This window comes from Polypterus senegalus, chromosome 3 (assembly GCF_016835505.1).
Source record: "Polypterus senegalus isolate Bchr_013 chromosome 3, ASM1683550v1, whole genome shotgun sequence".
Classification (NCBI taxonomy): Eukaryota; Metazoa; Chordata; class Cladistia; order Polypteriformes; family Polypteridae; genus Polypterus; species Polypterus senegalus.
Window position 1 is genome coordinate 66,162,205 of NC_053156.1, and position 25,501 is coordinate 66,187,705.

The following is a 25,501-nucleotide window of genomic DNA, read 5'->3' on the forward strand; positions in this document are numbered from 1 at the left end:
TGAAAATGTTGGTTTGGAAAGGCAAAAACAAAGACTTTTAAAAATTTTAATTGCATTCTGACTGATGTGGACACTGATGTGGGGCACCAATACAAGCAGGCTTGGACACAAATTTAAAATGAAGAAAGAGTTTCTAGTCATGGGAAACTCTTCTTAGGCAAGTGTTTCCCACCATAGCCACAAGTACAAGTAAGCACAGACACAGCTCTTTGTCTTCTTCCTCTCTGTGCCACTGGTCATTTCATTCCTCCACTCCTCCTCACAAGCTTCATTCACCTTACTCCTAACTCTGGCTTTCAGAACTGAGGCAGGCAGCTCCTTTTATCTATCACCCAGAAGTACTTCTGATGTTCCATACATGTGGTCTGAAAGCACTTCCAGGTGAGATTGAAGCCCCATGGTGGTACTGCTGGAATCCAACAGGGCTGAGTCAAAATCTCCATAATCCATGATGCCCTGTGGGAATCTAAGGCACTGCTGCAACCCAGGGGGGCTGCCATCTAGCCATACAGGGGAGATAATGCCCTGTGCACACTCTCTACCCTGGTCCTTCCAGCTTGAGAGAGTCCCAGCCAGTAGGGACATTGGCCATGCCGCACATTGGTTTCTTTTCTTTACGTTGCATTTCTCTGGTTGGATCCTGCTCATTGCAAAGTCTCATTCTCTAATTTGTCAGCTTTCACAGAAGTTAACTAGTAAACTATTTCCAACATAACAGGCTTAGAAGAGTTGCTTTCAATGGTATTTGTTGTGTTACTTATCTAAATGCTTCAAAATTGCGTTTTGTATAGTTTGAATACTGCAAACATATAATGTACTGGTTACCTGGTTACTACAGTTTTGCAATAAATCATGTGACTGGTGGCATTACCACTCCTTCAAGGATACCCAGCAGATGTGAACATCTACGTAATATGCATTTTCAGTTGTTTTAGTGTGGATGGAGATAAGCACTTTGTTAAATAATGTGAAAACTATAGTTTTGTTTTACAAACATTATTTATAAATGAAAATGTTGTAGTGTGGATACAGCCTTAGAATGCTGATCAAACAAATTTAAGGCAACAGACTTGTGTGCCATTAGCGCCATAATTGTTCAGCACTTAAGAAAATGACTGCAGACATGCCGCCATGCCGCCCTTCTGCATGTGAGCTAGATACCCATGTTCTTCTGTGATGCAGAGGTGTACTCCATTTCTTGTTTATATCAGCTGGTGACCTTCAAGCAAGTAAACAAGCAGATTGGGAACTGTTTTGCAATCTCCTTTCATTAATATTCTAACATTCGTAAGCCTTTACACTTGTTTGGCACATAATGTGGTGCCAATTTTTGCACCATGGATGCATCAGATCTTCATGATCCATTTTACATCACACATTATTATCCAGTTTTTGACTGCTTGTAAAATGAAAGAACTTCACACAGATGTTGAGTGATTGTTAATTTGTGAGAAGCACTTGGTACAAAAAGCCCATTAAGTATATTGCAGTGCAAATTTAGATCAGCATATCTATCCATCCATTTTCTGTATAAGATCCAATTCTGAGTCACTGGGAACCACATGCTCAACTTATTATTATTATCGATCCATCATCTGTGCACATTTAGTCAAATTCTACGGCTGTATTGGCTGTCCCAATACAGTTGGTTCATCATGTGGTGGGTGTGGCAACGGACTGTATCAGCGCATGCTCGCAACCAACCTAGGTTGCAGGAGTTGGTGAGCTTGCTTAAATATGATTGGATGCAAGGCAGTGAGCAACCCTGGACGAGGTGCCAGCCAGTCCATTACTTATCACATACCCATGTCCACGCACACCAAGCACTTTGGAGTCCCCAATCTGAATAGGTGAAACCAGACTAACACCTAAAGTTCCTAAAGGTACAAAATACTCCTACACGCAAGGCTAACGAACTGTTGCAGGAATAATAGAAGATACCTGCTTTCCTACCCTCGATCGTGATGTGTGATCCTTCTGTCTTCATGCAACAGTTCGTTAGCCTTGCCAATGTTGACATCTGTAACCGCGGTGAATGTTCCTCCCCGAATGCTCTTCGTCATTCACTCGCACGTTACTGATTTTAAATTGCTTCCACCACCGAAATACAGCTGCACGGCTAATCGTTTCATCCCCGATGTTTGCCGTAACATTTCAAGAGTTTCATTTCCGCTCTTCCGAAGCTTAATGCAACATTCAATCACACATCCCTGTCGTATTCTGACAGGAACGTCTTCTTCCTCTGCCACGACTACACGTACGAGATGCTTCCATTAGCGATGAGAGAACGCTGAAGAATACAAGTGCAGGTCCACACACGTCGATGTATGCCATTCACAAACACTTACACAGTATTCTCATGTCTACCTCACTGAAAGGGAACAGAGACAATCTCATATACTTTTCGATCAGCCTTCGTATTTACAATAGTTGTACATGTTCCTCATATGGTGCGTTTGTCTTGCTTTAACGTGTATAGGTACAGAACAACTGTAAATTTGTTCAGGTTACTGCAGGAGGAAGTCAAACATACAACCATATAATGTTTTGTTTGAGTAGAGGTTATTACTAAAATGATAAAATAGTAAATAATTAAATAATAAATAAGACTGATCGTGTACCATATTTTACTACTGAATATTTGTTGTTAGTTTGCTGTTTTTGGGACTAAAAGTGAAAGTAAAGTTTCACTTGAGTGGTTGCAATGGTAGCATTTTAACCAAAATATCACCACCCACGTCAAAATTTCAGATGCCCCCCTGCTGATTTTACCCTGGCGCTGATTCTGCCTGTGCTGCTTATTGCTAATCGTCTGCATCTGGAGACAATTAAGGGATAGGACTCCACACGAAAGGGTAAGTTAAACTTCTTTGAAACAAAAGCATTTACAACTATGGCAAAGAATACACACATTTCTTAGAAAGATTTGTAAATCCAGATGATTAAAAAAACAACATCAATTAAAAGTAAGTGTGACGCATTGATTATGAAATTAACGGATACAAAAAAACTTCACCCGTTCGGTCACCAAGGACTGAACTTGAAAACCAAAGGACTGCTGGATTAACGTGTGTCATGTGACATGAGAGGTACGTATAGCGCATTTGTAAGATGAATGAAAGTAACTGTGTGAGTTCCTTTACAGTTTGGTTTATACTATATGTTTACGTTATACTGACGTAGTGAGTTATACTTTTCTGAAAGTGTTCATCTCGTTTTGAATTATTCTGTATAGTTTTAGGAAGTTTAATACCACAGTTACTGCCAGGAATCTACTATCAAGAAAATTGAACTGAAGGATATGGTCAGAAGAAACAGGAAATATTTAAAATTAGGGTTGAGAGCTTAAACAATCCTAAGGCAAAGTGCTGAATGTCTTATTTTATATTTTGTTATACTGAAAGTACAAGCAGTTATTCGCTCCATATGATTCAAATGATTTTGAAGCAAATGTGTTTTGATGCTTGGGTGAGCAGATATTTGTAAAGATCACCCATGAAGAAGCACAAGTTCAACTATGGGAGATCTGTCAGTGTCATTTTCTGAAAAGAAAAGAAAAGCCATCAGTGTAGTTTACATGTCTTCTCAGACTTAACATTAAGATGAAGAAAGAAGCTCCCAGTTACACCACAAAGAGTTCTTAAATCCAGACTAAATAAACCTACTACCTTGCATTTTATACTTATGTTTTTCAGAGATACCACCCTCACTATTGATGACCCAGCTCCAGGGAGGTTGTAGCACTGTCTGTCCGGCTGAGTGACTGGCTCATGGGCTATGGCAGTAACCTTAGGCCTTGGCACAGGAATATACTGACTGAGTGTCAGCATGAATAACTCATTTGCAGGCAAAAAGAGAGAAGCAAACACTTGTCAGTTGGCCCTCGGTCACCTATGAAGTGTATGTGTCTCAAACAGCAGAGCCACAGTGAGTTACAGCTCAGCAATTTTAATTATATCCAGTGGCATTTCTGTATTAAGGGTCAGCAGGGCACAGCTTACCAGTTGATGTGCAAAATATGTAATAAGCTGCCTTCTGTAATTTAATTTATTAAAATGTTTAGGCGGACTTTTTGGCACAGAGGTAGAGCTGCTGTCTTGCAACAACAAGGAGACCAGGTTATGCGTCCTTGGTGCTTCCTGGGTACAGTTTGCATCTGCAGTTGTCTGTGTGGGTCTGCTCCAGTTTCCTCCCACATTCCAAAGACATACAGCTTAGGTAGACTGGTGTTGCTAAATTGGCCCAAATGTATGTGTGTGTTCACCCTGCAATGGATTGGCACCTTGCGCAGGTGTTGTTCCTGCCTTATGCCAAATGACTGATGGGATAAGCTCCAGCTACCCTGTGACCCTGCCCTGGATAAGTGCCTTCATAAGCAATTTGTTTTCCAGTTTCCTATTATATGACCAATGTAATTTCCTATCTAAAAAATTATTGGTGTTATAGTACTGTCTGGCACTCCGGTTTCCTCCCACAGTCCAAAGACATGCAGGTTAGGTGGATTGGCAATTCTAAATTGACCCTAGTGTGCGCTTGGTGTTTGTGTGTGTCCTGCGGTGGGTTGGCACCCTGCCCGGGATTGGATTCCTGTCTTGTGCCCTGTGTTGGCTGGGATTGGCTCCAGCAGACCCCCGTGACCCTGTGTTTGGATTCAGCGGGTTGGAAAATGGATGGATGGATAGTACTGTCTCTGCTAGGGGGGCTAGCTCTATTGACCCTGAAGTGCTCTTGGTTTACCAATGCGTGTTTGTAAACACTTGTCGCCTCAACTTTTTTGTTTAGAGTGGGCGCTTGAAGGCTAGGACCCTTGACATTTAAATGAGCACTGTCTTTCTTTTTCTATTTTAATAACTTATTTGCACTTACAGTTCAACCTGTTTTCAGCTAAGGCTATGAGGTGCAAGCCAGCAAAGAGACACAAAATGTCCAGTACAGTTTACTCCTTTAAAGGTAGCCACAGAAATCTGAAAAAAAAGAAAGCTCAATATCAGGAATGCATTAAACACAAGATAGTACAGTGCATCCAGAAAGTATTCATAGCGCATCACTTTTTCCACATTTTGTTATGTTACAGCCTTATTCCAAAATGGATTAAATTCATTTTCTTCCTCAGAATTCTACACATAATGACAATAGGAAAAAGTTTACTTGAGATTTTTGCAAATTTATTAAAAATAAAAAAATTGAGAAAGCACATATACATAAGAATTCACAGCCTTTGCCATGAAGCTCAAAATTGAGCTCAGGTGCATCCTGTTTCTCCTGATCATCCTTGAGTTGTTTCTGCAGCTTAATTGGAGTCCACCTGTGGTAAATTCAGTTGATCGGACATGATTTGGAAAGGCACACATCTGTCTATATAAGGTCCCACAGTTGACAGTTTGTGTCAGAGCACAAACCAAGCATGAAGTCAAAGGAATTGTCTGTAGACCTCCGAGACAGGATTGTCTCTTTGCACAAATCTGGGGAAGGTTACAGAAAAATTTCTGCTGCTTTGAAGGTCCCAATGAGCACAGTGGCCTCCATCATCCGTAAGTGGAATAAGTTCGAAACCACCAGGACTCTTCCTACAGCTGGCTGGCCATCTAAACTGAGCGATCGGGGGAGAAGGGCCTTAGTCAGGGAGGTGACCAAGAACCCGATGGTCACTCTGTCAGACCTCCAGAGGTCCTCTGTGGAGAGAGGAGAACCTTCCAGAAGGACAACCATCTCTGCAGCAATCCACCAATCAGGCCTGTATGGTAGAGTGGCCAGACGGAAGCCACTCCTAAGTAAAAGGCACATGGCAGCCCACCAGGAGTTTGCCAAAAGGCACCTGAAGGACTCTCAGACCATGAGAAACAAAATTCTATGGTCTGATGAGACAAAGATTGAACTCTTTGGTGTGAATGCCAGGCGTCACGTTTGGAGGAAACCAGTCACCGCTCATCACCAGGCCAATACCATCCCTACAGTGAAGCATGGTGGTGGCAGCATTATGCTGTGGGGATGTTTTTCAGCAGCAGAAACTGGGAGATTAGTCAGGATAAAGGGAAAGATGACTGCAGCAATGTACAGAGACATCCTGGATGAAAACCTGCTCCAGAGCGCTCTTGACCTCAGACTGGGGTGACGGTTCATCTTTCAGCAGGACAACGACCCTAAGAAAGATATCAAAGGAGTGGCTTCAGGACAACTCTGTGAATGTCCTTGAGTGGCCCAGCCAGAGCCCAGACTTGAATCCGATTGAACATCTCTGGAGAGATCTTAAAATGGCTGTGCACTGACACTTCACATCCGTTCTGATGGAGCTTGAGAGGTGCTACAAAGAGAAATGGGCGAAACTGGCCAAGGATAGGTGTGCCAAGCTTGTGGCATCATATTTAAAAAGACTTGAGGCTGTAATTGCTGCCAAAGGTGCATCGACAAAGTATTGAGCAAATTATTTTTAATAAATTTGCAAAAACCTCAAGAAAACTTTTTTCACATCATTATTGGGTGTTGTTTGTAGAATTCTGAGGGAAAAAAATGAATTTAATCCATTTTGGAATAAGGCTGTAACATAACAAAATGTGGAAAAAGTGATGCACTGTGAATACTTTCTGGATGCACTGTATGTTGATGGGGCTGATTGACATTTTGATCTTCACCTAACGCTGAGACAGACTGCTTAACAGTATTAAAATTCAAAAGGTCGACCACAAGAAAGCCTTACATTGCTCCTTCCACTTCAGCAGTACAAAGTCTTTGTTTTAAAAAAAACACTGAGTTGTGGTGTGAAAATAACAGGTATGTAGTGTGTTGAGAACTGAGATGAGACCAGATGAAGTGTTAGGATCTTCTAGAGATTCCCATTTAATAGCAATAATGCTAAGTAAAATTAAATAGAAAGTAAAAGGGAGGGACTGAAAATAAAGCTATTCCATGGTCTTTAGAATGAGGGCTTCTGCGGGTTAGCATGGCTCCAGTAGATGTAACCCTGACAATGAATGCCAACTTTTGGTAGTCTCATTTCATTTCTTATATAGTGTGCCTGGGTGCAGGAATGACAGGTCGTGGAATGGATGAATAGTCGGGACACCAACTGGGTCATCCCATTTAATTGAATAATGTCCAACAAAAAAACATGGCTCTTGGCATCAATACAAGCAGCCCCTTGGGCAGATAACAACAAAAGTATTCAGCTCTTCGCCACAGAATTGAGGTCCATTTACTGGAGCTCCTCTGGCAGGTTGCTCTGATTGCAAAAGATGCCTCCTTCCAGACAGCTGGGTTTCTTATATCACATAAACCAGAAGGGGCAGGGCTAAGTGCCCTCACAGGGCTGTTTCTCTGAACTGTGGGGCGAGAAGGACAAGAGAATGTTAGTGACAGCATCTCCTCTTGCCCTAGTGGGTTATCACATACCTCAATCGAGCGCATAACAAGATCCTCCAAATTGTTTGCATGACAATAGGGAATGGACCAGAGGGCATGGGACTTCAGAAATGGCCCAGAAGTGAGGTCAGTGCTTTTCTGTGGGCTTCTACCCATTCTAGGGCTGGAAGAGAGGTTAGTAACTAAGCTTCATTCAAATCCACCCACTACTGCACAGAGTTTCCAACACACTCCAACAGCACACATGACAGTAGAAAATGTTTTTCCTTTTTTGTTTCTAGCTTCGTGCTGTCTGGTGAAAAACTTGTGTTTCATTCGCACAGTGTTGTGTAGTTTGTGTATTCTTTCTATGGTATCATGCCTTGTACTTTTTTGCCTCAAAGCTGTTTGATTCTAAACTTTAGGTGTTGCTCTTCCATTTTAGGCAGTTCCTAACCAATGGATTCTCCAGAGAAGTGATTGGTTACCAGGCTCTCACTTTACTTAATATGACTATGTATTGTCAGGTGACATCATAGTGATCATCAAAGTGATCTGATGCCATTTGAGACACACCAAGCACTAGCATCCCTTTGATTGATTTTTTGTGATGTGAAAGGTACATGAACTTTCACACTACACTAGTAGCAAAAAAGGGACAGATATTGTTATTTAGGTAAATTAATATTTCTGTTTTAGTAGTTTGCACACAAATAGGAAAATTCTGGTAAGGCCACACCAGAAATGTCATGCCATAAACACCACTGTATATATTTTAAAGTGGGAGGACATGCTTTCCATGTAATCTGTGAATGTCACTCATACCCAAGTTGTTACTAATCCAGCCAGATCTGCAGAAGGAAAAGTTTCTAGTAACGCCATGGTGAGGTCAGCTCATTAAGTCTGGCTAGAAAATTATAACCACTACCTTCTCCTTTAAAAGTCAAAATAAGTTCTGGAGCAGTCCATTTTTCTGTTTGCAGCTTCAATGCCAGCCTCCCGCAATGGAGGCCCAGCTGAGTCTGACCTGGGAGCTGCTTGCCTGGTAAGCAACGGTAACAAAAGCCAGACCCAGCAAGCTTTGCTCTGCATTTTTGTGTTTAGCTTACACAGACTCCTCTGTGTGTCTGTTTGGAATTACCTCTGAAATTGGACACCTTCTCTTTTTCTTCCTTCTGACTATGGCCCTCCTCCTCATGAGCCCTTCAACCCCTCCCCAGCACCACCACTCCTTCTTTCTTACTTTTTTCCTCCTTTCAGCTGGCTCACACCTCTCCAAGAGTGCTTTCTAGCCATCCCAGAGGCTGTCCCTCCCTGCATGACTGCACGAGGCACAGCAACTTACGACAGGGGGTGGGACAGGACGCTGACTGGTGACTCTGAGATTTGGTGCTGGATTTTTAGGGTACTTGCCTTGGGCTCCAGATTGGAGGACGACAATCTAAAACAGGCCTCTTACTTTTTCTTCTCTTCTTATGAACTGGAATATGCAGCAGATAAAACTTTTTTACAGTAATATGCAAAAGGCTGGGATTTACGGGTGACCCACACACCAACAACGCACACATCTGTGTCTCAGGCACGCTCAGACCTGCTGGGCAGAATTACTAAGTGTTGCTGCTCTCAGTTCAGGAAGTTGGTGTTAAGAAAAGAGAGCAGACCTCCCCTGGCAACTTTGGAAACGTAAAGGACGCTTGCAAAAACAGCTCTTTGTCAAATGTGCTCCTGTCCTGAAGGAGCTAAAACCGGCCATACTTCATCTTCTCCCTTTGAACCCCCCTGCTAACCTGACGGTCTACAGCTCAGGTAGGTTTCTCCTTCCTTTTCTGCCTCCTCAAAGCAATGTGGAGTATACTCCAAAAATAGGGAAAATGTTGGAGGCCAGGCCAGAACACATAATTATTCAGAAAAGACAGACTGCCGCTATTAAACTTGTAACTACCTAATGCTGGGCCAGGATTCAGAATCAAACTCATTGAATGAACGCAGAAACAGCAATCAGGACAAAATTTGAATCCCAGTCCCTAGATCTGTGAGGCAGAAGTGTTAACTGTTGCACCAGTATTTCTCCCACTGATTATCCTCTGATCAGATTGAAATAGGGGGCTTTCCCCTTTAAATGGAATTCTAAGCACTTTAAATCCATCAGTATAAGGCACTCGTATTTATGTATCTCGATCAGCTTCCTCACTAGATAACCATACTGCCAAGGCCATTCTAAGTCACTCATTTACCAGTAGTTGTCTTCCCCTATTAGGATGAAGTCTTTCTATTTTTTAATGTCAGCTCGTTCCCAAGCACATTGAAATTCTTTGGCTTTAGTATTTATTTCCGATTAAAGATAAAAAGTGTACTTGTTCTTTTTAGCAGCATTCTAATCTCACCCAGCCTCATTCATTTCCTCTTGGATTTGAGGTCTGAGCTCCTGATAAAGCCATGGACAAAGAGAAAGGACTGAATAAGGAGGACAAAGAAAAGGAGAGAGAAGAAAAAGAAAGTGATGAATCAAAGCAGTTCACTCTGCTGGAGCAATCTGAGGATGATCTTGAGCTTCCCATCATGCAATGGGAGGAACTTGGTCGACGCATTGAAGAGTTGGAGATACAGGAGGTGGAAAGAGAGAAAAAACGGAAAACACAGAATCCACTGCTGGCTGGAATAGTAGAGGTGAGTCTAAAGGGTCCCTAATGAATTCAAGATTGTCTCAAAAGATGACAGGCATGATCTGGCCTATAAGGTTATACACACATTTTTTTGCAAACCCATTTAAACTGATACAGAATTATGGGGGATGGAGCCTATGCTAAAAGTACTTGGCACAATGAAGGAACCACCAGTGGGCAAGGTGCTAGTCCATTGCAGGGCCGACTCACACACACATACAAACAGGGACAATCGGGAGTCACCTATTAAACTAATATGCATGTGTTTACGGATATGGCAAGAAGGCAAACACAGACACAGGGATAACATGCAAACTCCACATGGACAACAAACTGGTGTCGGTTTCAAACCCAGGATACTGCATTTGTAAGACTGCAGAACTAACCACTGAATCACCCCCATAGGGTTATCCATCCATTATTCAACTCGCTATATCCTAACTACAGGGTCACAGGGGTCTGCTGGAGCCAATACCAGCCAACGCAGGGTGCAAGGCAGGAAACAAACCCCGGGCAAGGTACCAGCCCACCACAGGGCGCACACACACACACCAAGCACACACTAGGGACAATTTGGAATCGCCAATGCACCTAACCTGCATGTCTTTGGACAGTGGGAGGAAACCGGAGTACCCAGAGGAAACCCACGCAGACACGGGGAGAACATGCAAACTCCACGCAGGGAGGACCCGGGAAGCTAACTGCGAGGCAGCAGCGCTACCCACTGCGCCACCTTGCCACCCCATAGGGTTATGATACACTGAATTCATAGATGACCAGAGCGAGTGAAACTCAAAAAGCTGTCAAGTATCACTTTTAATACCTAGGAAATAATTGCACTGTAGGGTGAAAAATAAAGCAGAATGCATCATAAAGCCAATTCTCATTTTCAGGGATAAAGTAGATGTATCCTAAGGAATATAATTACTTTGGGGTGTCTGACAAAGGATCATCTGTTTGCGTAGGGTTTGAATCTGAATAACCAAATCTTGAAGAGAAATTGAGGAGGCGTAATTGGTGATAGTTCCATGGGGAGAAGCAAAATAGCCCATACTTTTAACCATTTTGGAGAACTAGAATATAAAATACAATTGGCCAATTTGGTCCTTTCTAACCTGACATTCTGCATCCTTTTTTCAGTCTTCCTCTCTGTCCATATGCTCAGTATAATTTGTGTGTGTTATATTACAAAGGATGTTATCTGCTAGGCTTTTCTTTTAGTATTGATTTTAGTATTTTACTCTGGTTTATTGTCTTTTATTCTATTTAATGTTTTGTGTGTCCTGTATTATTATTATTATTATTATTATTATTATTATGTACAGTATGTATAATTATAGAGAGAATAGAAGAATAGAATCTGGAATGTTCAAATAAATATTTCAAAATTAAAAATGTGAGTTTAATAAACTGCTTTATGTGCAGAAACTAATTAATTTGTTCTGAAAATCTAACCTAAAATATTTAAGTTTAAGACTAAGCATTCACTATTTTTTTAATTATACAGTAACCCGTTTATATATTTTCTAAGAACACTTTATTTTATTTATTGAGTTTCAGATTGCTGGATTTTATTGATCACAAAAAGAAATTATGATATGCCTAATGTCAGCTTCTGCACTGATGCAGATTTGGTACACATCCTTCATGTGGTATGTTTTGAAGCAGTCACAAAGCATGGCATTGCAATCAATACATTAGAAACATATTTCTTTTCACATTATTCCTATAATATATTTTTTCTGCAAGAGAGGGTAGAATGTCAATGCCTGATCTGCATGATCAATGCACCCCTTGTGTTACTGTAGGCTGTCCCAGCAGAAAACTTAGTGACATCCACATTTCCATTGACATGAACAACAGCTGCTGCGTTGTCAACAGTATGCTTCATTTTCACTATCCATGTCAACGTCTGAAGGCCAATTTTCACATTCTCATCACTCTCTCTTGATTAAACTAATGGTTCAGTTTTAGTTTGTACTAAAACTGGCTTTACTGCTTCTTGTTTGCACACCATTGTGTTTTGGTTGAAGACTCCATCCCATTCCTGAATACTGATGAGTTACCTTAGGGTACCAAAATGCACAGAATTGTTCATGTTTTCTTTTTGCAGCGTAAGCAGCCAAAAGAAGAAGAAGAATCTTATTTTGTCCACTAGATGGAAGCAGAGTACAGTCCAAAGAGTTATTTGGGTTTAACAACGTAAAGTGGATTACTGCATTACAGTCGGCCGAGTGCAACTGCAGCCAACAGCATCTGTGAGGGCAGTCACATAACACCCCCACATCATGAAATGCCCATCGCAGACCCAGTTACACCTCGGCTAAGATGTAAAGGTTATCAAACTCAAAGGGAATTTTGTGATTAATGCTGTGGGCATTAAGTGAACCTACATCATAGGTACTGCAGGCTGAAGTTAGACCCATTTCTCCCAGTTCTGACTCAAGCTTAACCGAAATTACATTGAAGTTCGAGGCTGAGTCATGACCAAGGTTAATGTTAAGGGGGTTAATAATACAAAGAAATGTTTTTCGTGTCTCAACATGTCTGTTATAAATGTCTGTTATTAAGATGGGCAGGATCAGAATGATCATTGTAAAGTCTAACGATTGCAACCAAAAAAAGAAACTCAGTAGTTCCTCTTCCCAAACCATGGTGAAATGAGCTGGTGACTAAAGTTGTTCCAGAACAATATGTCATAGAGTTGATGAGCAGTATTACTCATAATGGCTTTTGATTTTTCTATCATTCTCTTTTTTGCAACTGCCTCCAGCCCAGTAACACTGTTCTTCCTGATCAATGTATTCATTTTCTGACCGTGTTTTATTTTTACATCACTAGCAATGGGGTTGCATATATCAAAGGGCCTCTTCAAAAAGAAAAAGCCTGCTGTGGCTCATTTTGTACAGTACTTTGTTCACCTAACCCAGTCTGCTATTCAGAATAACTTCTGGGGATTTATGCACTACCACATAATATGTTGATTTATCTTCGAGGCTCCCTGGCACACTGGGAGTCCACCGTGAACAATGTTACCTTGATTAAGTTGAATTAAAGGTGGTTCACTCTGCACTGCACTTTATAAAGTCCTCCACCACATGTCTATGCTACTCCTCATTCCGATTGTCAATGCAGCCTACAAATGCAGGAGTCATCTATGTATGACATACATTGAACTTGTACTTAAAAACTGGGATATATACAAAGAAAAATGATGTTTCTAAGTAAACAGAAAGAGTAGAGTTTTAACTAAAATATACTTGAGATTGATCAAATCAAAGCAATACTTAGAAAGACCATTTAAAATTTTAGTTATGATATGGTTAATTAGCAAAAAAGCAAAAATCTGATTTCTTGTTTTTCAGACTGCAGGAGGGCATGACAGGCAGAGCATAAGGGCATCCTATGATGATGGTGATGATGAGTCAACAAGACATGTGATCGCCTTGACATCTCGGTAAATTAACATTCAGTCTGCTCCTACCAGTTCATATTATTGTGCTCCAGTAAGAAAACGGCACTGTCTTTATGAAGTTGCTTGTGATAATGCACACTGTGACATGCTGAGTTTAGTAGATATTGATTGATTTGCTGCTCTCATGGTAGTGACATAACTCCATACTGAGCAGAATCTGGATCCCTGAACATTTTGGCTTTAATTGGTGTTTAGAAAGTGGATCCCTGGTGGAGTGAAGTAAACTGTGTTCTACTGAGACGCCAGTTTTCTCAGAGGCCTAATATAAGTGCCAGGCAGCAAAATATGCACACCCACACTCTAGATAAAAACTGTAAACATGAGTGACAAGCTGGCACAGTGCAGAATGATATTACAGAGTCACACCATCACTATCATACATTAAAAACACAGAACTGTACAAGTCTCAAAACAGTCAACAGTCATTTCAAATGTAAACATTACAGAAAAGGCCAGACAAGTACATCATAATGATTCACATCATATGCTCTTTAGATACAGTGCTATCGCCTTTGTCCATCTCCAGGGTTGCCAACAAACATGGACACAGCATAACATTTTCCCATAACTGAAGTGCAAGAAACAAAGATTCACATAGATTAACAGCACACCTACCTGTCAATTTTCTTTAATTTCTTTTTTTGTTCTTCTGCCCTTTCTTACCATGAAGTCTTCAAAGTCGGATGAACTTGCAGTTGTGTTTTATTAATAACAGCGAAAGTGAAGATGAGGAGGAGGAAGAACAAAGCAAACAGGTATGGACTAGTGAAACTGGATTTAAGTGAAAAGGAGTCTGTAAACATTAGATTGAGTGGGATGGAGTGAAACATGGTGTATCCTGCCCATTATGTTCACTAGAGTGTGGCTCCTTGCTATTTATGATCGAATGCCTATATTTAATTTCAATTAAGGGAGATAACATCCCACTTCTTCAAAACACAGGTTAAGGTGATTGGCACGGGGCATATGTAAAACACTGTACTACTTTTAGATGTGATTTTTGACTCTATAAACTATAGTTAAAATATAATGGGGTTAAGAGGGAGAGATAGAGAGGTCAGGAGCGAGAGCTGATACAGCACATAGCCACACCCACCATATGACAAACCAACTCAGGATCCCAGATTAAGACACAAGTGCAGCCGTGCAACGGGTGACACCTCCGCACTACACTAGTTCAGATGGAATGGAACAGTGTGTTTTTTTTATGGTTGCTGGGGTGCCAATTCTGCCAACAACCCCCAGGTTTTTCCCTGCAGTTTCTAGGGCCTACATGAAGGGCTGGATGCAGATTAATGTCATACCCAGGACGTTGGGTATTAAGACAAAGATATGGGTTTGAGATAAATATAAAGAAGTATTCAGGTCCATAAAACACCATTTGGATTATTCATATTTCAATTCTTGATAACACGCTTTCACATAATAGGCTGCAATATTAAGTAATGGGCACAGAAAAGGTTCAGCTCCCTTAGTCTTTCCTCATAGCTCATAACCCTTAGTCCTGGAATCAGTCTTGTTGCTCTCCTCTGGACTTTCTCTAGTGCTGTTATGTCTTTTTTTGTAATAGAGAAAACAAAATTAAGCACAGTACCCCTAGTGAGGACCATACTAATCTACTGTATACTAATAAAAGGCAAAGCCCTCACTGACTGACTGACTGACTGACTGACTGACTCACTCACTCACTCACTCACTCATCACTAATTCTCCAACTTCCCGTGTAGGTAGAAGGCTGACATTTGGCAGGCTCATTCCTTACAGCTTACTTACAAAAGTTGGGCAGGTTTCATTTCGAAATTCTACACGTAATGGTCATAACTGGAACCTATTTTTCTCCATATACTGTAATGGACTTCAGCTCGATGGCCGCGGGGGGCGAAGTTGCGTCTCACATCATCACGCCTCCCACGTAATCCCGTAAACTGACTGTGAACGCAGTACGTAGAAAGTGCAGCTACTGCGGAAACAAAGCACGGTGTAAACTGTACGTTTAAATTAAGTTTATGGACACGCTCCCGCTGCCGTTTGTCATGCCTTCGTCGAATACTTTATTCGCGAGATACAAGTTTAATGAGAAGACACGAGGTATAAACAAGACTTTGGATCACTTTGTAACGGAGTTAAAATTGCTGTAGCGAGAAACTTTTAAGTGCCGGGTCTTAGCTAACATTAAATAAAGGCGTGGACATCGCAACATCACACAAGAGAGCAGCTCACATAAACTGACTTAACGCAGTACGAGTGATCACTTCCATGCACCAAACCTGTTCAAAAAATGCATTACACAATTGACAAGGTAGGAAAAAAATATGCTCCGAGCTGAGCTCCACAGCTAATGCGGTCTTGCGGAAGCAACTTCGTCACGCTGCCACCAAATACTCACAGAAAAATCCACAAGTTAATACACACGCTGTCTCTACACTCTAGAGTTTCTCCACACTCAATGTATTCCTCACATCCCCGTTATACCCTCTAATCTCCCATTTCAATTCAAATGCCTCCAATTTCCAGTAAGGCTCTGCTTCACGATGACAAGTAATAAGTCTTGGGACAGACAGGGACAGACCCTACAAAAGGTTGCCATTGATTTCAGGCAAGATTGCTTTTTCCTGAACTATACGTTGCATTCTCAAGAGTGAGCTCGCGCAGCTTCGTCATATTACAACCGGAGTGCTGAACTGACAACATGCTATATAAAGAGAACTATAACAATTGTAATAAACGAACAATAAAACAGTGGAGAACCCGTGGATTAAATAAAAAGGCAGCTTCCTTGGCGAAGCAAGGAAAAAGGATGGCCTTATATGTCGTTCGTTTATAAAACAGTGGAGAAGCTGTGTAAAGGCTGCTTCACAAAAAAACAGCGGCGCACTTTATATGAGCAGGCAGTCAGCTAAAGAAGGGAATCAATAAATATAATCGTAATAAACAAACAAAAAATAGCGTACAAGCCACGGATTAAATAAAGGAAATGGGTACCTGAAAAGTAAAGTAAGTCTCAAATAGCTACACAATAACTATAACAATCGTAATAAACGAACAATAAAACAGTACAAAACCGCGAAGCAAGGAGAAACATCAGTCTTATATGGCATTCGTTTATAAAGCAGCGGAGAGGCTGTGTGAAGGCAGCTACACAAAAAAACAGCACAGCGCCACACTCTGAATGTATTCCTTGCATCACCGTTATACCCTCTGATCTCCCATTTCAATTCAAATGCCTCCAATTTCCAGTAAGGCTCTGCTTCGATGACAATTAATAAGTCTCAGGGACAGACTCTACAAAAGGTTGCCATTGATTTGAGGCAACATTGCTTTTCTCCTGGACAACTATACGTTACATTCTCAAGAGTAAGCTCAGTGCACAGCTTGGTCATATTACAACCGGAGTGCTGAACTGACAACGTGGTATACAAAGAGATCCTTAACAGATAGTTATTGGTATATTTTTCCTCAGTTTAAAAAGGTTTTCTTTTCTTCTTAATAAAAATTTAAAAGCAGTACTTCGTCTCTGCGAAGCGCGGGGATTTTGCTATATACAATATATATATATATGTAGATATGTATATATGTAGATATGTATATATATATATATATATATATATATGTATGTATGTATGTATGTATGTATGTATGTATGTGTGTGTGTTTATATATGTATATATGTATATATATGTATATATATATGTGGATATGTATATATATGTGTGTGTATATATGTATATATATATATATATATGTATGTGTATGTGTGTATATATATACTCAGCAAAAAAAGAAACGTCCTCTGACTTTCAACTGTTTTTACTTTCAGTAAACTTAATGTGTAAATATTTCTATGAACAGTAAAAGAGTCAACACCATAAGACCTAAACTAAAAATGTTTCACAATGTGTCCCTGAATGAAGGGAGGCTCAAATTCAAAAGTACCAGTCAGTATCTGGTGTGGCCACCAGCTGCTTGAAGTACTGCAGTGCATCTCCTCCTCATGGACTGGACCAGATTTGTCAGTTCTTGCTGTGAGATGTTACCCCAGTCTTCCATCAAGGCACCTGCAAGTTCCTGGACATTTCTGGGGGGAATGGCCCTAGCCCTCACCCTGCGATCCAACAGGTCCCAGACGTGCTCAATGGGATTGAGATCCGGGCTCTTCCACTGCGAGGATGATCAGCTGTCCTTCCTGTCCCCCTGTAGCGCTGTCTTAGGCATCTCACAGTGCGGACATGGCAATTTATTGCCCTAGCCACATCAGCAGTCCTCATGCCTCCCTGCAGCATGCCTAATGCACGTTCACGCAGACCCTGGGCATCTTTCTTTGGGTGTTTTTCACAGTCGGTAGACAAGTCTCTTTAGTGTCCTGCGTTTTTAGAACTGTGACCTTAAATGCCTACTTTCTGTAAGCTGTTAAGGTCTTAACGACCATTCCACAGGTGCATGTTAATTAATTGATTATGGTTAATTGAACATGCATGGAAAACATTGTTTAAACCCTTTACAATGAAGATCTGTAAAGTTATTTGGATTTTTAAAATATTATTGTTGAAATGCACAGTCCTGAAAAAGGGGCGTTTCTTTTATTGCTGAGTATATATGTATATTTATCTGTATATATGTTAATATGTGTATATATACTGCTCAAAAGAATTAAAGGAACACTTTTTAAACAGAGTATAGCATAAAGTCAATTAAACTTATGGGATATTAATCTGGTCAGTTAAGTAGCAGAGGGGGTTGTTAATCAGTTTCAGCTGCTGTGGTGTTAATGAAATTAACAACAGATGCACTAGAGGGGCAACAATGAGATGACCCCCAAAACAGGAATGGTTTAACAGGTGGAGGCACTTCCCTCCTCATCTTTTCTGACTGTTTCTTCGCTAGTTTTGCATTTGGCTACAGTCAGTGTCACTACTGGTAGCATGAGGCGATACCTGGACCCTACAGAGGTTGCACAGGTAGTCCAACTTCTCCAGGATGGCACATCAATAGTGTCATTGCCAGAAGGTTTGCTGTGTCTCCCTGCACAGTCTCAAGGGCATGGAGGAGATTCTAGGAGACAAGCAGTTACTCTAGGAGAGCTGGAGAGGGCCATAGAAGGTCCATAACCCATCAGCAGGACCAGTATCTGCTCCTTTGGGCAAGGAGGAACAGGATGAGCACTGCCAGAGCCCTACAAAATGACCTCCAGCAGGCCACTGGTGTGAATGTCTCTGACCAAACAACCAGAAAGACTTCATGAGGGTGACCCAAGGGCCCCATGTCCTCTAATGGGCCCTGAGCTCACTGCCCAGCAGCATGCAGCTCGATTGGCATTCGCCATAGAATACCAGAATTGGCAGATGCACCACTGGTGCCCTGTGCTTTTACAGATGAGAGCAGGTTCACCCTGAGCACGTGACAGAAGTGAAAGGGTCTGGAGAAGCCATGGAGAACATTATGCTGCCTGTAACATCATTCAGCATGAGCAGTTTGGTGGTGGGTTAATGATTGTCTGGGGAGGCATATCCATGGAGGGTCACACAGACCGCTACAGGCTTGACAAAGGCACCTTGGCTGCCATTAGGTATCAGGATGAAATCCTTGGACCCATTGTCAGACCCTATGCTGGTACAGTGGCTCCTGGTGCACGACAATTCCTGGCCTCATGTGGTGAGAGTATGCAGGCAGTTCCTGGAGGATGAAGGAATTGATACCATTGACTGGCCACCACACTTTCCTGACCTAAATCCAATAGAACACCTCTGGGACATTATGTTTTGGTCCATCCAATGCCACCAGGTTGCACCTCAGACTGTCCAGGAGCTCAGTGATGCCCTGGTCCAGATCTGGGAGGAGATCCCCCACAACACCATCTGTCATCTCATTAGAAGCATGCACCGATGTTGTCAGGCATGTATACAAGAACACAGGGTCCATACAAAGTGCTGCATAATTTTGAGTTGCTGCAATTAAATTTTGGCAAAATGGACTAGCCTGCCACATAATTTTTTCACTCTGATTTTTGGGGTGTCTTTGAATTCAGGGCTCTGTAGGTTGATCATTTTCATTTCCATCAAACGATGTGGCATCCTTTCGTTCCTAACACATTACCCAGTCTATATCAGTATAGATATCCAGGAGGATTTCTTTTTCCCATTGAGATCTGATGTGTTTTCAAAGTGTTCCTTTAATTTTTTTGAGCAGTTTATATGTATATATATGTAGATGTGTATATGTATATATATATATATAGATATGTGTATATGTAGATATGTGTATATGTAGATATGTATATGTATATATGTTTATATGTGTGTGTGTGTGTGTTTGTGTGTGTGTGTGTGTGTGTGTGTGTATATATATATATGACAGCAACACTCATAACAGTGACAAAACAATTACATTGACAATCATGGTACGTTATTTTTAAAATGTTTCCTTTTCTTTTACATAACTTCTTTAACGCACTACTTCTCCACTGCGAAGCGCGGGTATTTTGCTAGTATGTTATATAACTTAAGCTAGTTGCTCTCCTCTGGAGTTTCTCTAGTGCTGCCATGTCTTTTTTGTAATATGGAGACCAAACCTGAACAGACTATTCCAGGTGAAACCTCACTAGTATATGACTTAAACATAACATCCTTTAACTTGCACTCCATATATCCTAATATTCTATTAGTCTTGTCTTCACTGTCTGGATGTACAGTTGATAGTGATGAGTTCATTGTGACTTCTTGGTCAACAAAAACAACAACAACATTTATTTATATAGCACATTTTCATACAAATAATGTAGCTCAAAGTACTTTATATGATGGAGAAAAAGAAAAAAAGACAAAGTATGAATTAAAATCAGAGAACACTAATTAACATAGAATAAAAGTAAGGTCCAATGGCCAGGGAGGACAGAAAAAACAAAAAAACTCCAGACGGCTGGAGGAAAAATAAAATCTGCAGGGGTTCCAGGCCATGAGACCGCCCAGCCCCCTCTAGGCATTCTACCTCTCAATAGGTTTCAGACCTCCTATTGTGTATTTAAATCTAACATTTTTATGTCTACATGCAATACTCTAAATTTATATATATTAAACTTCATCAGCCATAAATCTGGCCTATTGTGTGTTGTTCAGGTTCCTCTACATCTGGGATCTCCAACACGTTGCTCGCAAGCTACTGGTGTCTCACAGCCCCTTTCCAAGTAGCTTGCCAAAGGGTTAATGAATCCTACATAAATTTGAAAACTTGATTAGTCAACTTAGGGGAGGGAAATCTTTCCAAAAAATCATATCACAATTCTTTTAACACAAAATCACGATCCTCAATCTGAATTGTAATCTATCTTTTCAATGTGGCATACACTTATGAGAATATCCAGACTCAAACTCATCAAGGCCTAAGTAATAATTTATTTTAAATATCAAACAAAGTAGAATTCAATTTGTGTCTTGTTCACTAGCTAAGCAGAGTTAAGGAACACACCTCTGTGAGTCTGCCTTTTCTAACATGAAAGTCATGAAATCAAAGTTCAGAACAAGATTTAAATGACTCCTTAAGAGTGAACCTTAGTGGCTACACTCCACGATAAACCTCTTTTGTTGAGTCCACACAGTGCCAGTCATCTCACTAACTAAAAAACACATCGCACATGCAACTGGACATGTGAATACTCTTGTGAAGTGAAACAGTAACATGTTACAAAATAACAAATGAATAAGTAATATCTGTGTATTTGTAATTGCATTGTTTTGTTTTGACAGCATGCATGTTTTAATCCAATAGTGTGAGATACACTTGAAAATGCATACAGTGGCCCCAGCACTGATTCCCAAGGGACACTACGTTTAATATAACCAACGCTGAAAAAGCTGCTCTCATTATAAACATTTGTTCCCTGTGTATGATCTGATTTTGCACCCATCTATACACATTGCCCTACATTCCCACTTCTTTTACTTTTAATTACTTGCCTGTCATGCAATATCTTGCCAAACACTTGCTGAAAATCAAGATAAATAATGTAATATACATTACATAATGTAATATGATCTCTTATTGTATGTAGTTGCTGGTTCTTCATAGAATTTCAGCAGATTAGTGAAACTCAACCTCCCCCATCTGAACCCATGCTGCTGCTCACTGACACTTCTGTTCTTAACATGTGATGCTCAGTCTTTTCCTTAACAATTGCCTCCACTAATTGGCACATGATACATGTTACACTTACTTGCCTATAGTTACTTGGATGATCCCTATCCACCTTTATAGATAGATAGATAGATAGATAGATAGATACTTTATTAATCCTCAAGGCGAAATTCACATACTCCAGCAGCAGCATACTGATAAAAACAATATTAATTAATTAAAGAGTAATAAAAACACAATGCAAGTTAAAAAATGCAAGGAAAGAGTGCGAGGCAGATATAACAGTCTATAATCTTGTATAGTGTTAATGTTTACCCCCCAGGTGGAACTGAAGAGTCACATAGTGTAGGGGAGGAACGATCTACTCAGTCTGTCAGTGGAGCAGAACATTGACAGCAGTCTGTCACTGAAGCTGCTCCTCTGTCTGGGGATGATATTGTTCAGTGGATGCAGTGGATTCTCCATGATTGACAGGAGCCTGCTCAGTGCCCATCGCTCCGCCACAGATGTCAAACTTTCCCGCTCCATGCCTACAATAGAGCCTGCCTTCCTCACCAGTTTGCTCAGGCGTGAGGCAGCCCTCTTCTTTATGCTGCCTCCCCAGCACACCACCGCATAGATGAGGGTGCTCGCCACAACCATCTGATAGAACATCTGCAGCATCTTATTGCAGATGTTGAAGGACACCAGCCTTCTAAGGAAGTACAGTTGGCTCTATCCTCTCTTGCACAGTGCATCAGTATTGGCAGTCCAGTCCAGTTTATCATCCAGTTGCACTCCCAGGTATTTATAGGTCTGTACCCTCAGCACACAGTCACCTCTGATGATCACAGGGTCCGAGAGGGGCCTGGGCCTCCTAAAATCCACCATCTTGGTTTTGCTGGTGTTCAGGTGTAGGTGGTTTGAGTCATACCATTTAACAAAGTCCTTGATTAGGTTCCTATAATCCTCCTCCTGCCCACTCCTGATGCAGCCCACGATAGCAGTGTCGTCAGCGAACTTTTCCACGTGGCAGGACTCCAAGTTGTATTGGAAGTCCAATGTATATAGCCTGAACAGGACCAGAGAAAGCTCTGTCCCCTGCGGCGCTCCTGTGCTGCTGACCACAATGCCAGACCTGCAGTGCCCGAGACACACATACTGAGGTCTGTAAGATAGTCCACGATCCATGCCACCATGTATGAATCTACTCCCATCTCTGTCAGCTTGTCCCTAAGGAGCCAAGGTTGGATGGTGTTGAAGGCATTAAAGAAGTCCAGAAACATAATTCTTACTGCACCACTGACTCTGTCCAAGTGGGAGAGGGATCGGTGTAGCATATAGATCATGGCATACTCCACTCCCACCTTCTCCTGGTATGCGAACTGCAGAGGGTCAAGGGCTTTGCGGACCTGTGGCCTCTGGTGGTGAAGCAGTAGCCGCTCCATGGTCTTAATCACATGTGACATCAGAGCAACAGGCCGGAAGTCATTCAGCTCACCAGGATGTGATACCTTTTGGACTGGGGTGATGCAAGATGTTTTCCAAAACCTTGGGACTCTCCCCTGTTCCAGGCTCAGGTTGAAGATGTGCTGTAGAGCAGGCATGTCAAACTCACTACCATTGGTGGGCCGCTTTGACTGCTATATGTGCGTCAGCAGGCTGCACTGTAACAAATACTGTTATACAAAGTTACTGTAGCTTTCTTTCCAATACTGAAAACTTTAACACTTAAAGTTTAAAGAAAAGCTATTTATTTCCATACAATCTCCGTACAACAGTGTACAATTACAGTTTTAGCCTTATAGCTAGATCCTTATATAGGAGTCTTACAGTCTGAGACTTATTTCTTTTGTCCCGACACTTGGCATCTCTTGTTAGTAACCAGTTTGTCAATATCAGGCTTGAAATCTTGTGCAGCTGCAACTTTTATGAGGGATGAAAGGTGCTCGACAGTAAGTCTTGAGCGATATGGGGTTCTGGTAGCTTTCATTAACGAAAACAATTGTCATAAAGGCAAGTGCTTCCGAACATAGACAGTACTCTCGATGCCAACTTATGGATCTGCACATATGAGGGTGGCAGGTAAGCATACATTCCATTTGGATATTCTCAGGCGTATTCTCAACGTTGTAAAAGTTTGGTGACGTAAACAGCGCAAAGTCCTGTTCATGTAAACTGAATGCTCACTGAATTCATTACTCAGTAATTCAAGTTGGAAAGCAAATCCTCCAAAAATCTAATTTAAATTTACTAAGTTTACTTCAAAGTTTATATTGTAAAATAAGCCGATATGCAAAAAGCCCCCTGACCTACACTAATTTTACAAACTTAAAATCACAAAAAAATTTTTATAAGCAAGTCACTAGCTTCTCGCATCCACTTCAGATCTTCAGCTGTAGTCTGCACTAACTGTTCGTTACAATACAGTACTAGCACAAAATTACATACAACTAGAGTAAAAAAACATCCATCCTCTTCCGCTTATCCGAGATCGGGTTGCGGGGGCAACAGCTTGAGCAGAGATGCCCAGACTTCCCTCTCCCTGGCCATTTCTACTAGCTCTCCCGGGGGAATCCCGAGGCGTTGCCAGGACAGCCAAGAGACATAGTCCCTCCAGCGCGTCCAGGAGGCATCCTGATCCGATGCCTGAGTCACCTCATCTGAATCCTCTCAATGCGGAGGAGCAGTTCCTCTTGGATGACTGAGCTTGTCACCCTATCTTTAAGGGTGTAGCGACACCAGCTGAGTGATGGTCAACTCTCAGACTGATGGTTTATGAATTTTATTATCATTTCTGTGACATTGTTCCATAAACGCAAAATAAAAAGCATGTAAATAACTTAACATAAACATTCACAACCTTTGTTTTACATATAACACAGAGAAATTAATATCTTGTTCACTTTTCAGCGAGGTGCTTGATTGTTAACCCCATATGTCGCCATTTTCCTTTCCTATTCTTGGCAAAACTGCACAATTAATTATGCAAACTAAAGACACCCAATAACTTGTCAAAATAAAAGTCACACAAACGTTGTGATTCAAGCCGTGCTGAAGCATCATATGTCTTTTACAAAGGGAAAGCCCAGACACTCTGCAGAGGAAACTTATTTCAGCCGCTTGTATTCGCGATCTCGTTCTTTCGGTCACTTCCCACAGCTCATGACCATAGTTCCGTTTTCACCACGAAGGACCGGTGCAGAGCCCGCATCACTGCATACGCCGCACCGATCCGCCTGACGATCTCCCCTCCATTACATGAAAATATGCAAGCTATTACTACTTGTGATGGTCAGTTCTGCCGAGTTGCCAGTCTCAGCAGCCAAGCCAGTAGTGTAGCCCGTCAGGCTGCTGCAGCCTAGCACTTCAGTTGTGACATCGCGGCTAAATTAGCTTTGGTCAAGGGGGGGCAGTGTCATGCCTAGGATATCGAGGAGCTGACGTCGCAGCTGCAACTATACAGTACTAGCAGATAACGTTTCTGGTACCGTAATGCCATGGGAAAATGCGCTTTGTCAGAAGGCAGAAGAAAGAAAAGTCAATAAGTAACGCCGAAGATGCCGAATGATTCAATCACAAACGATAGTAATCATTTTGTACAAGTTTAGTGCTAACTAGGATCTGTCATGCGGGCTGCACAGATTTCTGTTGAGGGCCGCGTGTTTGACATGCCTGCTGTAGAGGACTCCCCAGCCCCAACGCACAGGCCTTCAACAGTCGTGGCGATACTCCATCTGGACCCACTGCTTTGCTGGCACGAAGTTTCCTCAGTTCTCTGCTTACCTGGGCTGTTGTAATTGTGGGTGGGGTGAAACTCTCTCCTATGCTGGTATCAGCAGAAGGATGGGTGGAGGATGCAGTACTCTGAGGTGAGAGTGGGTTAGGGTGGTCAAACTTGTTAAAGAAGTTGTTCATCAGGTTT

At 41.5% G+C, this 25,501-nt stretch overlaps 1 protein-coding gene across 4 annotated transcripts in view; it reads left to right on the forward strand.

Moving 5' to 3' along the window:
- The first annotated feature begins 2,780 nt into the window (after window positions 1-2,780).
- Window positions 2,781-25,501, forward strand: part of si:dkey-6n21.12 (schwannomin-interacting protein 1) — a 32,469-nt gene continuing 9,748 nt past the window's right edge. Inside the window, exons 1-4 of one of the 4 annotated variants that reach the window (XM_039747397.1) lie at window positions 2,781-2,855; window positions 9,751-10,002; window positions 13,364-13,455; window positions 14,144-14,228. In XM_039747397.1, coding sequence (XP_039603331.1) covers window positions 9,772-10,002; window positions 13,364-13,455; window positions 14,144-14,228 — 408 coding nt within the window. In that variant the 5' untranslated portion in view covers window positions 2,781-2,855; window positions 9,751-9,771. Of the gene's footprint in view, window positions 2,856-2,916; window positions 3,090-8,472; window positions 9,142-9,702; window positions 10,003-13,363; window positions 13,456-14,143; window positions 14,229-25,501 lie in introns of those variants that run through there. The other 3 variants (XM_039747396.1, XM_039747395.1, XM_039747394.1) reach the window with 3 other exon arrangements.